Source organism: Taudactylus pleione, unplaced genomic scaffold, assembly GCF_031769625.1.
Source record: "Taudactylus pleione unplaced genomic scaffold, aTauple2 ptg000707l, whole genome shotgun sequence".
Classification (NCBI taxonomy): domain Eukaryota; kingdom Metazoa; phylum Chordata; class Amphibia; order Anura; family Myobatrachidae; genus Taudactylus; species Taudactylus pleione.
The window spans coordinates 10,766,624-10,786,028 of NW_028285109.1; the positions used below are offsets into that span (position 1 = coordinate 10,766,624).

The following is a 19,405-nucleotide window of genomic DNA, read 5'->3' on the forward strand; positions in this document are numbered from 1 at the left end:
ATCAATATTGGCCAATTACATTTACATATGTGCTGCCACCTTCTTGTTAATATTATAGTACAGTTGGGTACCATAAAGGGATATCCTGTTCAGCTGGTTTCACTTGCCTAGTCTCCCCACTGCTCGACCACCATACATATTTATCTCAATACTTCTCCACGCTCTACTGCTCCTTTTGATGCCTATCCCACACCAAGCTTGACAGAGCACTTATGCCCCCAAGAAGACAGTTATGCACTCCTACGCACGTTTGACACATGGTTATGCTAAATACTGAAGCAGCATGAGGCACATGTCATTAGCAGTAATTAACTTAATGAAAGCCACCTGGCTTTAAAAAAAAATAATTAATTGGTTGGAAATAATAAACTTAGATATAATTTATATGTTCCTCTATTTGATTTAACATACAGTCCCAACAGGAATCATTTTAAATACATTCCTGGAAATCGGTACGTAGTCACAAAGTCGTATTTCTCCCAATACGTAGGTTGTACACCGCTGTTTTATTGGCTTCTGTTACCAGGACTTTACCATTGTTTTACTACTCCTATGTGGCATTGTTGATTGTTATGTGTGTGTAAAGGTGCATGTGAAAGTCTGTTTGTGCCTTAAATCCCAGGAATATCTCATCGCTTTTCTGTCACATAAAGCTGTAACTGCAAATATATGGTATGTTTTGACAGTTTATGTCCTTTGCATGACTTTTATACTGTCGCAGTGACCAGATCCACTGTCGTTGGGATTGCAATTAAATACACTTATCAAGTCATGACAGTGTAAAATATATATGCAATGGGTATAGTAAAAAGCCAGATAATGACAACATCATGTGAACATTTGGCAATAATTACATTTGCTTTCAGAGTGATTTTCATGTCGGGTGAAATGCAGCTTTTCTCGGGTCTATTTATGTTTGATTGAATGTGAGGACTATTTAGTACTGTTTATTTCTATATAACCACAAGTAAGAAACAAAAATCTGTAATTAGGATTTAATGAGTTAATACCCTGTAGCCGTTTTTCAAAATATGACTAGGGCGGCAATTTTACTAACTTCGGGCCATAACCTCAATGGATTGAATATATCATTACTTAGGGCGGTGATTCCCAAACGCGGTCCTCAAGGCACCCTAACAGTCCAAGTTTCGGGATATCCATACTTAAGCACAGGTGATTTAATTAATACCTCAGTCAGTTTGATTTTACCATCTATGCACAAGCATGGATATCCTTAAAACACTGAACTGTTATGGTGTCTTGAGAACTGAGTTTGGGAACCCCTGACTTAGGACTTTTCTATTGGCACTGGGGTACTAACATAGTGTATGAGATAGTGTTATTTTATATATATATATATATATATATATATATATATATATACACACACACACACACACACACACACAGAGCTATTTTTCAGCTGGACTCAGTACCTGAACCTCTCATTGACTATGTCATAATTTCCTGGACCAAAATGTATTTGTTTTATTTTTATTACAGTCCATTTTGAGTGCATTCTTTTCTAAATACTAATATATATATATATATATATATAATCCTGAGCTTATGCACACACTTTCTTTGTCATCACTGGGGTACACTTCAATTGGAGTACCACTGTTTAGTACTCCCATCAATATCCAAATGGAATGAAAGCACTGCTCCTTAACTCCAATGTCACTTTGTAATGTTCCTTTTAATATTCACCACCCAGTAAAAAACACCATTGCTGTATAAAGTTCAGCCATCAAGGTAAATACAGTCTGTTCAGATATTCATTATAATACTCGTGCTTGTATGTCGACTTCGGTCCATACAGGGCCGTTCAAGACTTGCAACAACATGTCACCAACACCACAGCATGGCTCACAGATATGGCTCCATAGCAGTCGACATTTCGACCCCATAAGGGTCTTTATCAAGACAAGTCACCACAATCCAACCATCCAGCATGCTGACCAGGATGGTTGCATTGTGGTGACTTGTCTTGATAACGTCAACTACTGTGGTGATATGGAATTTTGTATATTAAAATCTGCTTGATTATTTGCCTTAATCACGGTGAGTGCCCTCTGTGGCTGTAAAAAGCCTAAACTTGGATATTGAAATGGAGCACCTGTGGTTTTCTCCTTAGTGGAGCACCCCGTGGACTATGCATTTCTGGATGTGAGTGCACTATATTATCTATTTGTATGTATATACACATATATATACTGTGTGTATATATGTGTATATATATATATATATATATATATATATATACACACTAGGGATGTGCAGGCTCGGATAGGTTCGAGTTTGCACGTGGAGTTCGGATTTTTCCCTCCAAAAAAACGGAACTCAGAAAGAGGCAAAACGTCATCTTACATGGACGAACATCATCATTCCTGGACTTTTGTCCAGGAATGATGATGTTCGTCCATGTAAGATGACGTTTTGCCTCTTTCTGAGTTCCGTTTTTTTGGAGGGAAAAATCCGAACTCCACGTGCAAACTCGAACCTATCCGAGCCTGCACATCCCTAATACACACACACACAGGTTGAGTCTCCCATATCCAAAATGCTTGGGACCAGGGGTATTTTGGATAATGGTGTATTTTGGAATATTTGCATATCATAATGAAATATCTTTGGAATGAGACCACAATATACACACAGAATGCATTTATGTGTTATATACACCTTATACACAGCCTGCAGGTAATTTTATACAATATTTTCAATCATTTTGTGGCTCAAGCAAAGTTTGTATACATACATGAAATTAATTTGTTTCATTTACACCTTATACACACAGCCTGAAGGTAATTTTATACAATATTTTGAATAATTTGTGCCTTAGACAAAGTTTGTGTGCATTGAACCATCAAAAATCAAAGGTTTTATTATCTCAGTCATGCCAAAATGATTCCTTATTTCGGAAAATTTGGATATGGGAGACTTAACCTGTGTGTGTATGTATGTATGTATGTGTGTGTGTGTGTATATGTATATATATATATATATATATATATATATTAGTGCTGTATACATAAAACCACTGTGTGACTGTGAAACACTCTCCTGCTTGTGTTCATTAGGCTACATCATTTCTCGTTGTACTGCTGTCTAGCATTCATTTTATCAGTTTGACCACATAGAATGTCCCAGGGGGCTTTAAAGTTCTGTCTGGCAATTTTACAAAATATGAAAGTTTGTCTTTGATCTGGTCCAAGTGATGTTTAATTTTTTTTTTTTTATGTGCAGAGGAAAAAAACTTGTGGTACAAGATAATTAATCCTGGATAACATTGCTTTAGTGTTTTGTTTGCAAATACTGTAGAATTGCCTCTAGAAAGGGAGAAAAGAAATTAAAATGCAGGATATGTAGAGAAAAACTGGAATATGTTAATTACTCACTGTGTTTTGTTATACAGTAAAAACAGATTTATTGGAATTGTAATTTGTGTGAGATGTGTCCAGTAGGAAAATATATCATAAGTAATGAATTGCGTTTTAAGATGGGGTGAGGGGTAGAGATCCACAGAGGACAATTGAGCAGAAACAATAACAGCCGTATTTATTGATCGGCATGAGAAGTTGGAGGCTGCACTAACTGTCCTGTGTCTCGGAGGTAACCTGTTAGCTGCTGGAGTGGGCTAAGCTCAGCCTGTGATAAACTTTGGGCATTGTTTGTGTTACTGTGCGAAGAGTTAACATTGCAGAAGTCTGAGGAGTGAGAGAGAGAAATGAGATACAGACTGAGGGGAAATCCCTGCTGGAAGAGCTGCTTCATTGCCAGGTGCTTGACACAGAGTGGAGTAGTGGATGGATGAAGCTCTGGAAATGACTGACTCGGAGGAAAAGCCGCCCTCCTGCTGGGAAAGTTTCTATTTTCAAAGCCCCGTCAGTTTCAGTGGGAATGTTAGAGTCCCATATGCTGCTACTGACATGAGTTAAGCCCCCTCAGCCCCCCCCCCCTCCCAGCTTTTCTTCATGCTACCCTTTAATAAGACACAGCTTCCAAAGAGGTTTCCCTCACTGCTCACAAAATGAATTTCAATATGTTGCCAATGAGCTAAGCGGCATGTTCCCAACTGCTAATGGATCTGAATTTCCATCCATTATTAATAGGAAATGTACTCTGTTTTCTTTTCAGTCCCCCTCCCTCCTGCTCCTTGTGTTTTACCAGCAGGACATGCCACTAACACAGCTTTGTGGGCCTGGAAAGTGAAAAAGGATCCTGCCAACACATGAGCCTACTGTATCTGCTGTTCCTGCCTGCCCTGTCTTCTTTCTCCATCCCTCCTAACTTTCTTCTTTCTTTCTTCTTCATCCCCTTTCCCCTGTCCCCTGACCTAGCCTTTGTCTGAGGTGTCCGTCTGGAACAACTTTTGCGCACTTGTTTTCGTGTTCTCTTAGATTACAGGGCAACGGGGCCTACCTTTGAAGCTGACTAGCCTTTTGTCTCCCCCCATGCACTCCAGTAATTAACTTTGTCCATCTTTTATTTTGTTCCAGTCAATCGCAGTCCACTCTGCTGAGCATCTTCTCCCAGGAGTACCAGGTTAGAAGTTTCCTCCTTTGTGAAGCTTGACAGGTGCTTAATTGAATGATGAATGTCCCTTTATTTCTTTGTAATTGAACTGCCAGCCCGGTGATTGGTTTGGAAGATGTAAACCCCTCCATCTCCCTCCCCTCCCGCTCTACCCCCACCCCTTATCAAGCGTTGCCTGATCCTGAGTGGATGCCTGCCAAGCTTTACCCATCCATCTGTCTAATAACATCTATCCTTTGCTTATTTGGTGGACCCGTAATAAATTATGCTAAACCATTATTATTCTGACAATAATAATTTCCCTGCGTTGCACGGTTCCGTGTGCTAAATGTTTGCTGACTTGCACTGTCAGAGCTACTTTCCCTCGCTGACAGAGATTATGATAAACGACCCTCTCTTGGAGTGGCAGAAGGCAAGAGAAGCAGAAAATGGAGTCATTTATCATCCTGTGACGGGTGTCACTCATATGGCACTTCTCCAAGGAACCGTCACTGTTGGGGTTTTTTATTTTCTGCCTTTCCATTTTTGATCTTCGTTTCTAAATGTGTTTGTGTATGTATATATATAATTAAAAAGAACACTGCTCTCTCGCTCTCTAGAACTTTGGAATAGAATACGAAGGGGCCAAATGGGAATATAGTGGACGCAGAACTTAATGGCAATCTGGAAATTTAGAAATAGTCTTGTGTGTAGCCTGGCCGCTCTCTCCCTGAGGCTGCCTTTGGTAAAGCTATTGTAATTCAGCTTGTTTGCAATCCTGTGTGGGCGCTTTTCAGAGTTTAAAGCAAAAGCTGTGCTCAGAATAGACATTAAAGTAAGCCACTTAACAATCTATGTGACTTGTAGATATTGTGATGTGTACTCATTTACAGATTTTTTTAGACATTGCCATTGTAGTATTGACTCCAAATCCAGATTGTGCAATGTACATAAAATAGTACCAATGCAATTAGAACAATAGTTTAAAACAAGTTGTCGATTAATTTCTCACAGTAATATTTTGATGTCTTATACATTCCATTGTGAGTCACTGTAACATGCATCAGCAGCAAAAGTGGGAGGGGCTTGTTCCTAGCGTTCTGAGTTGGCTCAATAATTATTGCTCCCCTATGGCAAGATACTGCATTTATTCTTATGGATTCTCACTTGGTGCCAACACCTTGTATTTTTTTACTGCCCATGATACTGTGAGTCATTTTTTATATAAACTACAATTGTGTAAAATCCTAATTATATATTATAGGACTATATATAAAGTTAATAAACATACATATTATTACTTTTACTTATTACTTACCTGTTGCATGAAATTAAACCAGGGTCACTTGCACACCTGCGGGCTGATGTAGTATGAGAACTGTGCCAGCTTGCCTAGCCTAAATTCGCTTTGCACAATTCCCAGAAGCCAGGCTGCATGTATATGTGGCATTGCAGATTTGCGTGATTCTAGCACTAACGCCAGCATGCATCTGGAGAGGCGGGACAGGGGATAGAAGGGGCAGCCTAACTTCTGCCAAGTACAGTCAGGGTGTGTTGGTGCATCTGAACCAATGCTGATGGGCACTCAGACACATGTATAACAGTGAATTTGGGTGTTTGAGGGCATGTACAAATAACAGATGAGAATAATGATGGTCACCAGTGTAAGCTAACTGCTTGTAATGGGCTGATTGTGAATGCACCACTGATGCTGATCTGTGCTTTCTTGGTTGCTCGTGCATATACAGTATATAAAGTTTTGTGCATATGTTAGCACAAAAAAAACCCAACAACAACAATATTTGAAACCTTTTTTTGGATGCATAGGAAATAGGGTTGGGCATGCAATACCGGCAGACAGGATGCCTACTGTCAAAATGCTGACAGCGGCATCCCGATGCTCAGTATCCTGACAGGGGTTGAGTAAGTGTACTAACCTTCTCCCTTCTCCCCCTAACCCTCCCTTCTTGCACCCTAACCCTTCCCATTCTGCACCCTAACCCTAACCCCCCCCTTGGTGCCTAAACCTAACCATCCTCCCTTACTCCCTAACCTCCCCAGTGGTGCCTAACCTCCCCCTAGTGGTGCCTAACCTTGAAGGCATGGGTACAATTGTATCTGAATTATGCCTCTAGTAAACATGGCGCATATGCTACTGGGGCAGATCCGCATACATCTTGCGATTATTGCAGCTCTGCTTGAAATTGTGGCTATTAATGGACACATTTTATACCAACAATTTGGGGAGCAATTGTGGCCAACTCTACATCAGCCCAATAGTGCATTGCATGCTTATATAATCTCCAATACATTGTGCGAGTTCCATGTCAAAAGTTAGTATTCGCATGCAATACTTTTATGTGGCTAATTTCATGAGGAATTTCTTGGTTCCTTGTAATATTTTATTTTGATGTTTTCAGTATGTTGTGTTTTATCTTAGAAGCTGATTAAAAGGACCCATACAAGACATCATGCTCCCGACACCATTGAAATATACTACAGCAGGTGAGTTGTTAGCCTTTATGCGGCCATTTCACAATTGCACTCAGACTGCGGATATTCACCTTTATCCTGAGTTGCATGCATCTATGCGACCTCACCGGCACTATACATCCACTTGTGCAAATAACCGTCATCAATATCAGTGCACAGTTGCATCATACCTACACCTGGAGCAAGAAGTCAGCCGCATCACTGCTTACTCACAACTCAGCATAGCCCCCAATTCCGACTATACGTCCTCAACACACACTCACCTTAGCCTATGTGCAAGCATCCTGTCGCTGACCATTATGTACATTGTGGTACAAGTCTAGTAGCCCGTAAATGCTTGCACACAGATATGCGCAATGCTAAAAACACTTTGCAAATTGGACTTGTGTGCAATTCTACATCTGCCCATAGGTGCGATGTGCTCTTTAGTATAACTAAATGAAGATTTCAAAAAGCTCTACTATAACCTGACAGCATTCTCTTCTGGGCCAATAGTTCCATTCTCTCTCTCCTCTCTCTCTCTCTCTCTCTCTTACTTCATACCACATTATTTTCACTTTATTTTATATTTGGTTCAAATTAGAGATGTGTGCAGACCCCCGTGTTTGGTTCTGAATTATTGTCCTGTTTTGGTTTTAGCAAAACCATCCCCAATTGTTTTGGTTTTGAATCTCTTTAAATATTGATAAAATAAACTGGTAAAATCATGTAATCTAAACCTGTTTTCGTTCCTACACCATTAATAACATCTAAAACATAAATTTCCAGTCAGTTTTGAACACCTTACTGCTCACAATGTTGTTTTCACCAATATCTGCTAAAGGCTGCAGTGTGCTGGCTGCGCTAAGCAACAGAGCAGCGGCACAAACATGTGGCAGTTTAAAAGAATATAGAACATTTGTGAAGCATAGTGGCACAGCAGTGACAGACAGTATGGCAGTTTAATAAACTATACAACCCTATAGAAAGTTTTTTATTCATCAAGAATTAATAGCCTAAAAGTAAAAGCCTTGTAGAAAATATAATATTTTACCAACACACTTCTCCAAACCGCAAATCACTTGTCTCTGGCCACTACAGATGAATACTGCTGGAGTAACGTCAAGTAGAAAACTGCAGTACATCACAATCAAACTTACTCCAAATAGCAAATCACAGGCATGAGACCAGTACAGGAGATTGGAGGTGGAGTATTTAAAAGGTAGCCTTAAAGCATGTATTACTATAAAGAAAAGTAAATCTGAATCATGGAACAAATTATTAAAAACCAAGCTTCCAAATATAAGTTTTCAAATGCAAACTAAATCCAAACAGCAAATCACAGGCCTCAGGCCACAGTACAGGTGATTCAAGCCAGAGTAACAGCCTAGTAGAAAGAATAATAAAAGCAAACTTCTCCAGACAGCAAATCACAGGCCTCGGGCCAGTACAGGTAAATGGAGATGGATTAACAGGCAAATAGGCTTTATACTAGGGGTGGGGCAATAAGCTGCCCCCAAGATGTTGTAAACTACACATCCCAGAATGCCCTGCCACAGTTTTGCTATTTGGACATGCTAGAAATGTTGCAATGCATGCTGGGATTTATAGTTCAAAAACAACTGAAGGGCCACTAATTGCCCATCCTTGCTTTATACCAATACAGCAAGGTGGAAAAGCCCATAATAAAAGTGGTGCACAATGGCTTAAGGCTACTAGTGCTATTCATTTTCAAAGTTCAAGATGTTATCATCCTTCTCATTAAACTCATCACCAGTTGTTAATATCATCACACAATATTAGCGCATCCCCACTTCAAATACACCATTACAGTCACTGTAATTGGTTGCAGAGGTATTCCTCATAGAATTTGTAGTTCATTTGATGAACATCAATTTTTCCACATGTTTTGGAAGTAGCCTCCTACACCGATTGCTCACAAGGTTCCTGGCTGTGCTAATCACCTTTTCCGAGTACAAACTGGAGATTATGCATCTTAAGTACAGCATAGCTCGTTTGTACAAGGATCTCCAAATTGCCTTATTTTCCTCTCAGTATTCAAAGGGACTGTGCAACATTCTAATTTGTCCTTTTTCAGTAAAGTAATCCACCATCATTCTGTTATGCTTACTGTATCAGATTGAGTCACAGTAAAGGTGTTAATATATGTGGGCATATTATTTGTGCCTGACCAAATGTCATAATGTTTCACTCTGGACCGCTGAGTTGACTCATCATCATCAGTGGATCTTTTGGAAAAGATCAGTTTTTTCCTGGTAGTAGCATTTGCAAGAGGAACTGAAGTAGGATACATGTCATGTACCACTAGACTTGACAACTTGCTCACTAGGAGCTCTTTGCATCTCTTAAGATCTGTGTCAGTTGGTACGAACTACATGACATAGAATCTAGGATCAAACATGGTTGCCGAAATGTAATGATCCATTTGCAAGATGTTACAAACCCTTTTGTCATGGCTAAGCAAATAAAGACCTTGATCTACAAGTCCAACATACTTAGCGGAATCATTTAGTTTAATCTCATCCTTCAGCTTCTCTAGCTGATTTTCCAGTAGTTTGTTTAAGGGTATGTAGAAAAAGAAGGAGGATTTAACCCCCTATTGTACCTCAGCACACTGAATAATTCCTGCAACAAATATATGAAGACTATATGGTCATAGAAATTCAGAGATATTAGTTGCATGCATTTGCAAATACATGGGAGGCTGCTGGGCCACGTCACGGCTTCTCTGTTACCAGCAGTCCCTAACACTAAGGGGTTCACGTCGGGGCGCAGTGCACCCCAAAAAAACGTCCAGCCCAGGGCATCACACGAAAATGGAAAAAGAGTGACAGTGCAGTGTAAAGTATAGCTGTGTGTGAGTAATCATTAAGTGTGGAATGAGAGGTTAAAATATATGTGAAAAAATACATGAATAATAAACAAACATAAAAGGTGAGGTGAAAAGCAACTATGTGTATTAAGTGGTGATGCCCTGAGGAGGCCCAGCCAGACCAGTCCCGGTCAAAATTATATATGTGCCTTTATCATGAGGCCTTATAATTGGTATAATTTACATTTGGGGTGAGCGTTTGGGCGTAGGGCCCCCGGGACTGGTCTGGCTGGGCCTCCTCAGGGCATCACCACTTAATACACATAGTTGCTTTTCACCTCACCTTTTATGTTTGTTTATTATTCATGTATTTTTTCACATATATTTTAACCTCTCATTCCACACTTAATGATTACTCACACACAGCTATACGTTACACTGCACTGTCACTCTTTTTCCATTTTCGTGTGATGCCCTGGGGGGGTCCTGGGCTGGACTTTTTTTTGGGGTGCACTGCGCCCCGACGTGAACCCCTTAGTGTTAGGGACTGCTGGTAACAGAGAAGCCGTGACGTGGCCCAGCAGCCTCCCATGTATTTGCAAATGCATGCAACTAATATCTCTGAATTTCTATGACCATATAGTCTTCATATATCGTTGCAGGTATTATTCAGTGTGCTGAGGTACAATAGGGGGTTAAATCCTCCTTCTTTTTCTACTTAGTATGACCCCTCCCTTTCATGCACCTGATTAGTACTGCTAGATTGATTGAGCAGCTGCCATTTTTGTTTGTTTAAGGGTATGACCTGACTCTGGCAGCGTCTGAACACACTTCATAGGTTACAATTTCAAATGGTTTTATTAGCTTGTATAAAACCAAGAGAATTCATCATTGTGGTGCAGTAATTTCTCCCTATGGCATGACTTGATGTGTACATCTTGGTGGCTTGTTGCTGTCTCTCAATTCGCTAAAGCATATAAAGGGTGGAATTCTATCTGGATACTACATCTTGCTTCAGTTGGTGGCATGGCAAATTTAACTTTTCTTTCAGCTTCTGCAATCTTCTACATGTGTTTGTTGAATGTCAAAAATGCCCAGAAATGTATTGGACACAGTCAGCATGTCCTGTCCAGACCTGTCATTTTTTAAGAAATTCTAAACCACCAAGTTTAGTGTATGCACAAAACATGGTACGTATTAAAAATTACCGGGATGCTAGTACATTGTTAGTTCCATTATAAGAAATTACATTGGGTAAGCCATTTTGTTATCAAATCCCTGAGTTTTTCCAACAGATTGACACCGTTCTGCTTCTTAGTGAAGCCAGTGATACAAGGAATAACCTGCATGTGAATGAGCTGGCGTTATTTGTTATATACTGCTGCTGAAGGCGATAAACCCACCCAGTGGGCTGTCACAGGGCGGTATTCATCATGCAATATATAGTCAATGTGATGGATATTACCACTGATCGCATGCATAGCGGTGTTTATTAACAATGTATGCATAAAGATTTGCAATTAAAACTGTAAAACTCCTATAAAAGCTGTCCATAGCGGTATGAGCACTTTAGGGTTTATGCGTGCGCGAGCTGCGGGGGACACTGGGAAGGATTCTATTGGATCCCTCTCAGGGAAGTCTGCAGTAAGAAGCTCATAGGCTTCTATTACGCAATGCAAACTGGGCAAACATTACAACCTTAAGCATATTTGTCAATGCAGCTTAAAGTAATATTTTTTTAACACGTACTGTTGTAAAATTTAGCTTTGGGCACTCTGGATTATAAAAAAATGGCATATAGCTTTAAATATGTGCATCATTCCATTCACACATGGTTTTTACGTATTTGATATATGCTAAATTCACCTTTTTTTTTAATAGAAGTGCAGGAAATTGAGCTGTAGACCGTTTGAATTTGTATTGTTGCAGCCCCATTTACTGAAACATGTCGGTTAAATAATTTATATTTCATTATTGTTTTTTTTGTGTATCCCTTGTAACCTGCCTGCATGATATTCAAGTACTCAGACTGTTTTTGGCTTATTACGCCCTGGGTGTACCTGCATCATTCAAGCTGTAACATGTTTTAAGGATATTACAGTAACCTATCACTGTTGAGATATCACACCACTCTTTAGAGGAAAGCATAGACTATAACATTACTAATGGGTATTTCTTTAAGTCTGGTTTAGTAGCCCATTTCCTGCCCTTGCCAAGTGCCCACGTACTTACATAATCTACACATCTTTGGTATCCTTATAACCAGGTACTGACTGATTTGTTGAAGTTTTTCCATACGTTTGCTTGTCTACCCTTATATAATGGAATTTAAAATAAATAAGGACAATGCAATATGGTATGTAAAATATATTTTCTTCACCAATAAGAGAAGCAAAATGTTATTTTGTGTTTAACATGCACCCTTGAACTTAAAAATTAGTTTAGTCATGAAAAGCTAGGCTTCCGCTCATTGGGCCTCATTCTGAATTTACGCTAATGCAAACGTATTTGCAAATTTTGTTGCTTAGCAATTGCTAACATATGCTAATACATCAGCCAGCACAATTTGTATTGAGACGTCCACCGGAGCCCTCATAGCTGTCCGCAACTGCGCGCACACACGCAGCACTGGACGCAGATCCTGGGAACATCGACTTATCGATGGAGTCTATGGTCACTCAGAATGGATATGCTAATTGAGACGCTGGAGCTTTGTTCTCTGTGTACACGATCGCAGATGCTGGCTAGTACATGCCCAGGAAACGGCCCGACACGCCCGCCTTTTGGCCGGAACTCCCTGTAACCACCCACAATACGGTCTTTTCCTGTAAATCAGTTGTGAGTGAATCCTCACCGTGAGCGCAATTGCAATTCATTCGTAGAGCATGCACATTGCGGCTGTGTCGCTTGCACAAACCACCACTAATCGCTCAATTACGTGAATATTGGAACAGTGTTCAACTTTGAATCGGGCCCATTAAGTACATAGGAACAATACAGTGGTGGATTTTACCTAAGGGCTGCACCACCCCTCCCCCCACCCTCCGGTTGTGACTTTTGGGGAACCCTACACGACTTCTGATACTGATGCAGTCCCTAGAAGCCAGTGTTATACACGTGACGCCACCACTGCTTCTGCGCATGCGCGGAACCCAGCGCCTGCCAGATCCATTGCGCAGGGGCCGGGACCCCGGCCGGCTGGACCAGTAGCGGCAGCCCACCTCATGCAAGAGGGTAGGAGCCACTGCTGTATTGACTTGTCTATGTATATCGCAGCCACACTGAGACGGCTTACATGTAGTGTCAGAGATTAAATGCCCACTACATGATGTACCGCTTTGTCTTTCAGGTACTTAAATGGCATAGCTGCAGATCCAACAGCACCTATCTTACTAAACCTGGCTAATGAGGTAAGACTTCTAAGTAAGCAAAATTTTATAGCAAAAGAACATATGAGTATGATCCATAAGACTGTTGAATACTTGGATCGTATTTATAGTCCGCTGTATTTATGCAGTAAGTCGAAATTTATACATGGGGAGTTGGGCAGTGCAGAAAATATATTGGTAAACTAAAGTGGTAGGTTTCCATATGCAAGTGCTTAATTTTAACCACTTAATTGATGATCAGTCTTCTCTGCTGCAGCAGAGATAAGCCAGACTAGTGCTTGGGGGGGGGGGGGGGGGGGATACGTTCCCCCTCCTTGCACTTTTGTCCCCGGGTAATGCGCTCCAGCATGCCATTCGAGGAGAACAGATCTCCTCTGCAAAAGCTGGAGGACACAGCGGTGCGGCTTGGTCGCATGTGTTGTGACCTTGTCAGATGAAACACTTCTGCCTCCGGTCGTAACACATGTGACCACGCCTGAATCGTAGGTGGACGCACGCAGCGTCGTTTCCGGTTGTAATCGCCCAATGTTTTCATTCTGTGCATGCATCAGAGTCGCACTGCGCATGTGCTGTAATGGTCTTTCGATGGCGGTCATAGTGGAGATTAGAACGCAGAGTGATTGATAGACAGTGACCATTTGGGGGAGGTAATGGGGTGTGCCGACTAAAACGCAGACTTGTTGTAACTGTTTTGGGGGCATGTCACAGCCAGCGACTGCGTCTTTATATGCAGTTTCACTTCCTCCATAAGCTTAGTTGCGACGGACATTCTGAGTAACCATAGCGTTTCTTGGTAGTCCAATGGTGTGACCGATGTTCTTTCGATGCTGTGTCTTTGTACGCAAGCAACCAGATGTGAGAAACAAGCAGTGGGCTTCTTTGTACAAAAGATGGCGGCTGCAACATTTGCTTCTCAGATCCGCTGCGTACCAAAACCCAGCAGTGACATGATTAGTGTCCACCTCTGAATAAGGTCCGCTGTCCTGTCGAATTTGTTGGTGCAATACAAAAATCTATATTTCTTTAATGATGGCAAAGCATTCTGGTCCCATGGCAACAGAACAGCCCCAAACTACGGTACTGCTTATGTTAGACTCACCCTTCCAAAAAACTTTCTACCAGAAGTTTTCCGGCTTAAACAGGTGGTCATTACTGATTTTTTTTTTTTTCTTGGAGAGTAGTGGCTTCATCCGTGCTATCCCTCTCATGCACACTATAATACAAACTAAATGGTCAACTAAACTAATGTGGCCATCCCTTCCAATTAGTGTGTTTAGCCATTTCAGCCATGCCTATTTGTAAGTGGTGCATAAAATCAATTATACAGCCATGCAATCGGCATAGCACAATAAACAAACACATAGAGAGTCTTTCTTTATATATTTCTAAATTTGATTCCAGGTTCCATAAAGGATCTCTATAATAAGATATAAGAAATGTCACTGTGGATTAGCCTATAACATCTTTGTACACACTACTATAAAATGCAAAGATGACCAAGGTACAGCACAGAGTTCCTCCTGGTGCTTCCACTCCGATGTGTTTTGACAATGTCTTTGTCATATGAAGATGATAGGCGTCTTTGGGGAATAAAATCTAAGGAATTACCTATGATAATTAAATTAATGTCTAAAGTCTGATCATTCACCATAGTGGATTTATCTTCTTTACTTCTCTATAATCAGTACAGCGACTTCCAGTGTGATAGCACATAGGATGCCACCGTTGCAACACGTCAGCTCATAACATTTCCCCAGTCAACCATAATTGGTGGTGTTTGAAGTAAGAACATTTCAGACACAAATCCACAGAAGATCACAAAAGGTTGCTCAGATGTCTGATGGTCACACAAGTGATCCGATGCTGCTTCCTCGGGCGCAGCAGCGGATGACAGAAGCCGGCAGGAGGCGACTTTTTACACAGGACACCTCCTGCGGCATTTGCATAATTTCACTCCGCTGTGGGAATAGCATACAGCTCTGTCTCAGGCCCTTAGAGTGGTAACCATGCGCAGTGCAACTCAGACGCATGCGCAGACCGAAAACCTGCACCTCTGAATCAAGCCACAGTGTACACACGTATTATACATGGATGTACCACAGTACATTTGTTGTGGATATCAGCATTTATGGACATTCCACCTTCAAACGTACACACAGATTACAGCTCACCTCCACTACATATATCTACAGTACACTGCTGATTTTTTTATTTTTACTTAGTGCTCTGGCTTACCCATACTTTACCTTTGTCTTTTGTTTCTTAACTATCTGGGATCCATCATTGGAAATTGGGCAATGTGAAATCAACTATCATGTTCTTGTGAAGAGCAGTGTCTGTGTAATCAGGAGGGAGAGCCCTGAGCAAGAGTCTTAATGGGATGAGGGAGTTATAACTTTGATTGTGCAATCAGTGACTACAATGGGTTCCACAATAATGTGACTAGTCATGTGGCCTGTATGAAATGCATCCAGTATTCTTATCATATTGATGTTAATAGGGAGTGGGCACCTGGGCTGCCAGTGGGCCTGTGTACTTGCCAATGAAGTCTGTGTGGAGTATTTGAATGTACCTAGCAAAGAAGCCTTTGTTGTGCCATTGTGAGCATAAGGGACTATGCAAAGTGTTTGGCAATGGAGGCTGTGTATCAGGGACTGCGTTGTATCTGCAAATGGCATCAGTGTAATGTGCCTGTCAATGAAACCAGTGCAATGTGCCTACCAATGAAACCACTGCAATGTGCCTGCCAATGAAACCACTGCAATGTGCCTGCCAATGGAATCAGTGCAATGTTCCATACATTGTATACACAATGAGGTATTAATGTCACCTGTAATATACATGTAATTTGTAAGGCAAGGTACACTTCATACTTAGTGCTGATTTTAATGATTAGAAAAACATTTACTAAAACAATACAGTCACCTCCACCTCACTGAGAAAAGGTTTCAGGTTTAATGCTTTTCGTAGACTGATCAAAATAAAACTCCAAACTAGCTGGAAGGTTCTGGAAATCGAGTTTATTGCAGTTATAAATATAAATTACACTCCGGAGTTATATTGAGTAAAGCCCACATAAAAGGTGGTGGGGGCAGATAAAAGCCAATATGAAATCAGTGCATGGAAAAATAAAATATTTATTTACAATAATAGTGTGGCTGTGATATTTAGTCACATAGAACGGCAGCCCCCAGAAAATCAAATACAATGGCATAACGTGTTCAGTTGTCTTCTGTTTAACATGTTTTGTGTAAATTAAGTAAACTTTTAGTCCTTATTTTGGAATAAAAATTTAGATTTGATAAATTTTCTTATATAATGTATAATTGATTGGAATATAAGCACTGGTTATAAGTGAAACAAAATGTTTTTCTATAAATGATCAGCAAAGGCCTTTACCCACTGTTGTTTTATTTGTATAAAAAACAAAACAAAAAACCCCCAGTGATAACTGCATGTGAAAATGCATGTACTGTAAGTGATATGCATGTAATATGTGTTGATCAATGCATTTGCATGTATTGCATGTCCAGAACACAAGCGGTACCCAGCTTTTTGTGATCACTTAACAGCTCATTAATTTCAATGGGGTTTCCAGCATGATCGATACATTTAGAATCCGCTTTGCAATAGACACGCTTGTGATCCCAGCACTGCGACCGATATTGCAGACTGGGATCTCCATCGCAACTCTTGCGACTGATGGTCGTGATGGTTGCTCTTTTGGTCAAGCTGTGGGAGCTGAAGCTTTCCGCAGCCTGACTGGGCGCTGGACACGTAAGAGGCCAGGAATCTGCGTACGCCGACGCAGATCCTGCCCCCGTCGCTCGAGGGCGACGAGCCCCGTTTCCGGGAATAGCAACCAGGTGAGTCCCAGCCAGCGTAATCTGCGCAGAACGGGTCCTACACACGATATCATTGGATGAACGTACATCCCTGAATGAGGCCCACTGTAATATATATTGTTCTGATCCGTGTCGGAACAATATATCGGATGATAAATCGTATAGTATGTGCCCAGCTTTAGAAGGAACCCGGAAACATTCTGTTCGGAACGGACTTAAGGATCTTTGGCCAACCCCATGCTGAAAAGCTATGGATATCTTCATGTGCACTAAATAGGGGTTGGTGCATAATAAATTTTGAAACCCCTGAAGTGGCAATTTAGCCACCTCAGTGCACACAATATAATGGCAAGCAATCCATGAATACCCCATATAAATATATATATATTTTTTTTTATCCAAAAAAGGTAGTTAGAAGACACACACAAATGTGTCAACTCTTATTTAAATAAATCATCTGCAAACTCTTGATCACATTTTATAAATATATATGATAAATGTTCTTTATTATTAATCCAATAATGTTTCTTACTTCAAATCCAAAGGGATCCTCTTTGTGTAATCCACAGGTATTCTTCTTATATTTTAATCCACAGGAAATGTTTTTTTATTAATCCAGTGGATTTCTAAAGCAAGAGAATTCTGTTTGCCAAATCCACGGGAATGTAACTAAAAAGCCATAACAGATTCCACAAACTCACTAGAGAGCATGCCTGTAAACCGATTCCTTTAGCCGCTCAGCTAATCACAAGTGGTTTTTAGCACTAGCCTTAATGTGATTTGCTGGCAGTGAGGTGAGTCCCGGGCCGCCATACTTTGGTTTTGATGTAGTTATGAGACCGGCAGCCACGATAACGCCCTGTCTCAATACAGACAGGGGAATCCCAACAAGGGACTTAAGATAGGCGGCGAAATACTGACGCCTATCTTAATCCCGGCACTGGAACGCCGAAGGACGCCAACCCGAAAGAGTTAAGTCTGGGGCGCCCTCAGCGTTAGCCGCGCGCGGGGGGGGGGGGGGGGGGGGCGGGGGTTTAGGTATAGGCACTAGCGGGGAGGGGTGGTAAGGGTTGGGGTTATTCTACAAAAAGGGAGGGTTAGTGGGAGAATGGGGAGGGTTATACCTACTCGACCCCTGTCGGGATACCAACCATTAGGATGCCGCTGTTGGTATTCTGACAGGAGGCATCCCGACAGCCGGCATTACATACCCATTCCGTCTGCATGTGTGTGGGGGTGCTGCTGGTATCTGCATGTGTGGGGCGTGCTGCTGGTGCCTGTTGGAGGGATGCTGCTGGTCTCTGTGTGTATGGGTGCTGCTGGTGTCTATGGGGGTGTGGGGGGTGCTGCAGACTTAAAGTGCTGCTTGGGGGAGTGGGTGATTGCGGGTGGGTGTGGTTGAAAGTGCATCTGGGGGGGAGGTGATCACAGGGTTGGAGGGGGGATTGCGGGAAGGGGGTGTGGGTAGAGGAGACTGAAGGTGCTGATGTGGGGATACTGAAAGTACGGCAGGGGGGGATGATCGCGGGGGGGTGTGGTACGGGCAGGGGAGACTGAAAGCGCAGCTGGGGGGGTGATTGTGGGAGGGGTGGGGGTTGTGATTGCGGGATGGAGGTGCGGGGAAAGGAGACTGAAAGTGCAGCTGTAGGCAGGGGAAACTGATTGCGCGGCTGTGGGGGGGTGATCGCGGGGGGATTGTGTGGCCAGGAGAAATTGTATGTGTGACTGTTGATCGTGAGGGGGATGAGGGCAAGGGAGACTGAATGTGCAGCTGTGGGTGGGTTATTGCTGGGGTGGAGGGGCGATCGCAGCAGGGGAGACTGAAAGTGCAGCTATGGGGGGACGACCGTGGGAGGGGGTGTAGGCAGAGGAGACTCATGAATGTGTGGCTGTGGGGAGGGGGGTTATCATGGGGTGATGGCTAGTGTAATTATACAGACCTTGACGAGTGAGGCAAACACCCCTGGAGGGAAATTAACGTGAAGCGGCAACACCTATCCTCTGTTCCTGCAGCTGTTCTCATATTTATTTATTGCACAGTTGATTAAGTACACTGGTGGGCGGGCGGCGAAACACTGCAGGGCTCCGCAGCATAACTGCGGCTATCCTGTGACTGACAGCAGTCAGCAGTGTCAGGGTAGCGGGCGACAGCATACGCAGGGGTCCAGATCGTGTCTGAGTGAGACTATCACTCAGCACATAGCTTCTCCTTGAAACTTGCACAAAAAAAATACTGTTGCATACCTTACATCAATACAACAAACTGAGGGCCTGATTCAGCTTTGGAAATAGAATGAGATTTAGCACTTAACTGATCATCTTGGTAAAACCATGTTGCACTGCAGGTG

At 41.9% G+C, this 19,405-nt stretch overlaps 1 protein-coding gene across 4 annotated transcripts in view; it reads left to right on the forward strand.

The window, feature by feature from the left end:
* The window catches only part of CDIN1 (CDAN1 interacting nuclease 1), a 343,159-nt gene that overhangs the window by 71,570 nt on the left and 252,184 nt on the right, over window positions 1–19,405 (forward strand). For 3 of the 4 annotated variants that reach the window (XM_088456507.1, XM_088456508.1, XM_088456506.1), the window contains exons 3-5: window positions 4,503–4,548; window positions 6,959–7,023; window positions 13,173–13,233. In XM_088456507.1, coding sequence (XP_088312633.1) covers window positions 4,503–4,548; window positions 6,959–7,023; window positions 13,173–13,233 — 172 coding nt within the window. The remainder of the gene's footprint in view (window positions 1–4,502; window positions 4,549–6,958; window positions 7,024–13,172; window positions 13,234–19,405) is intronic. The other variant, XM_088456509.1, reaches the window with a different exon arrangement.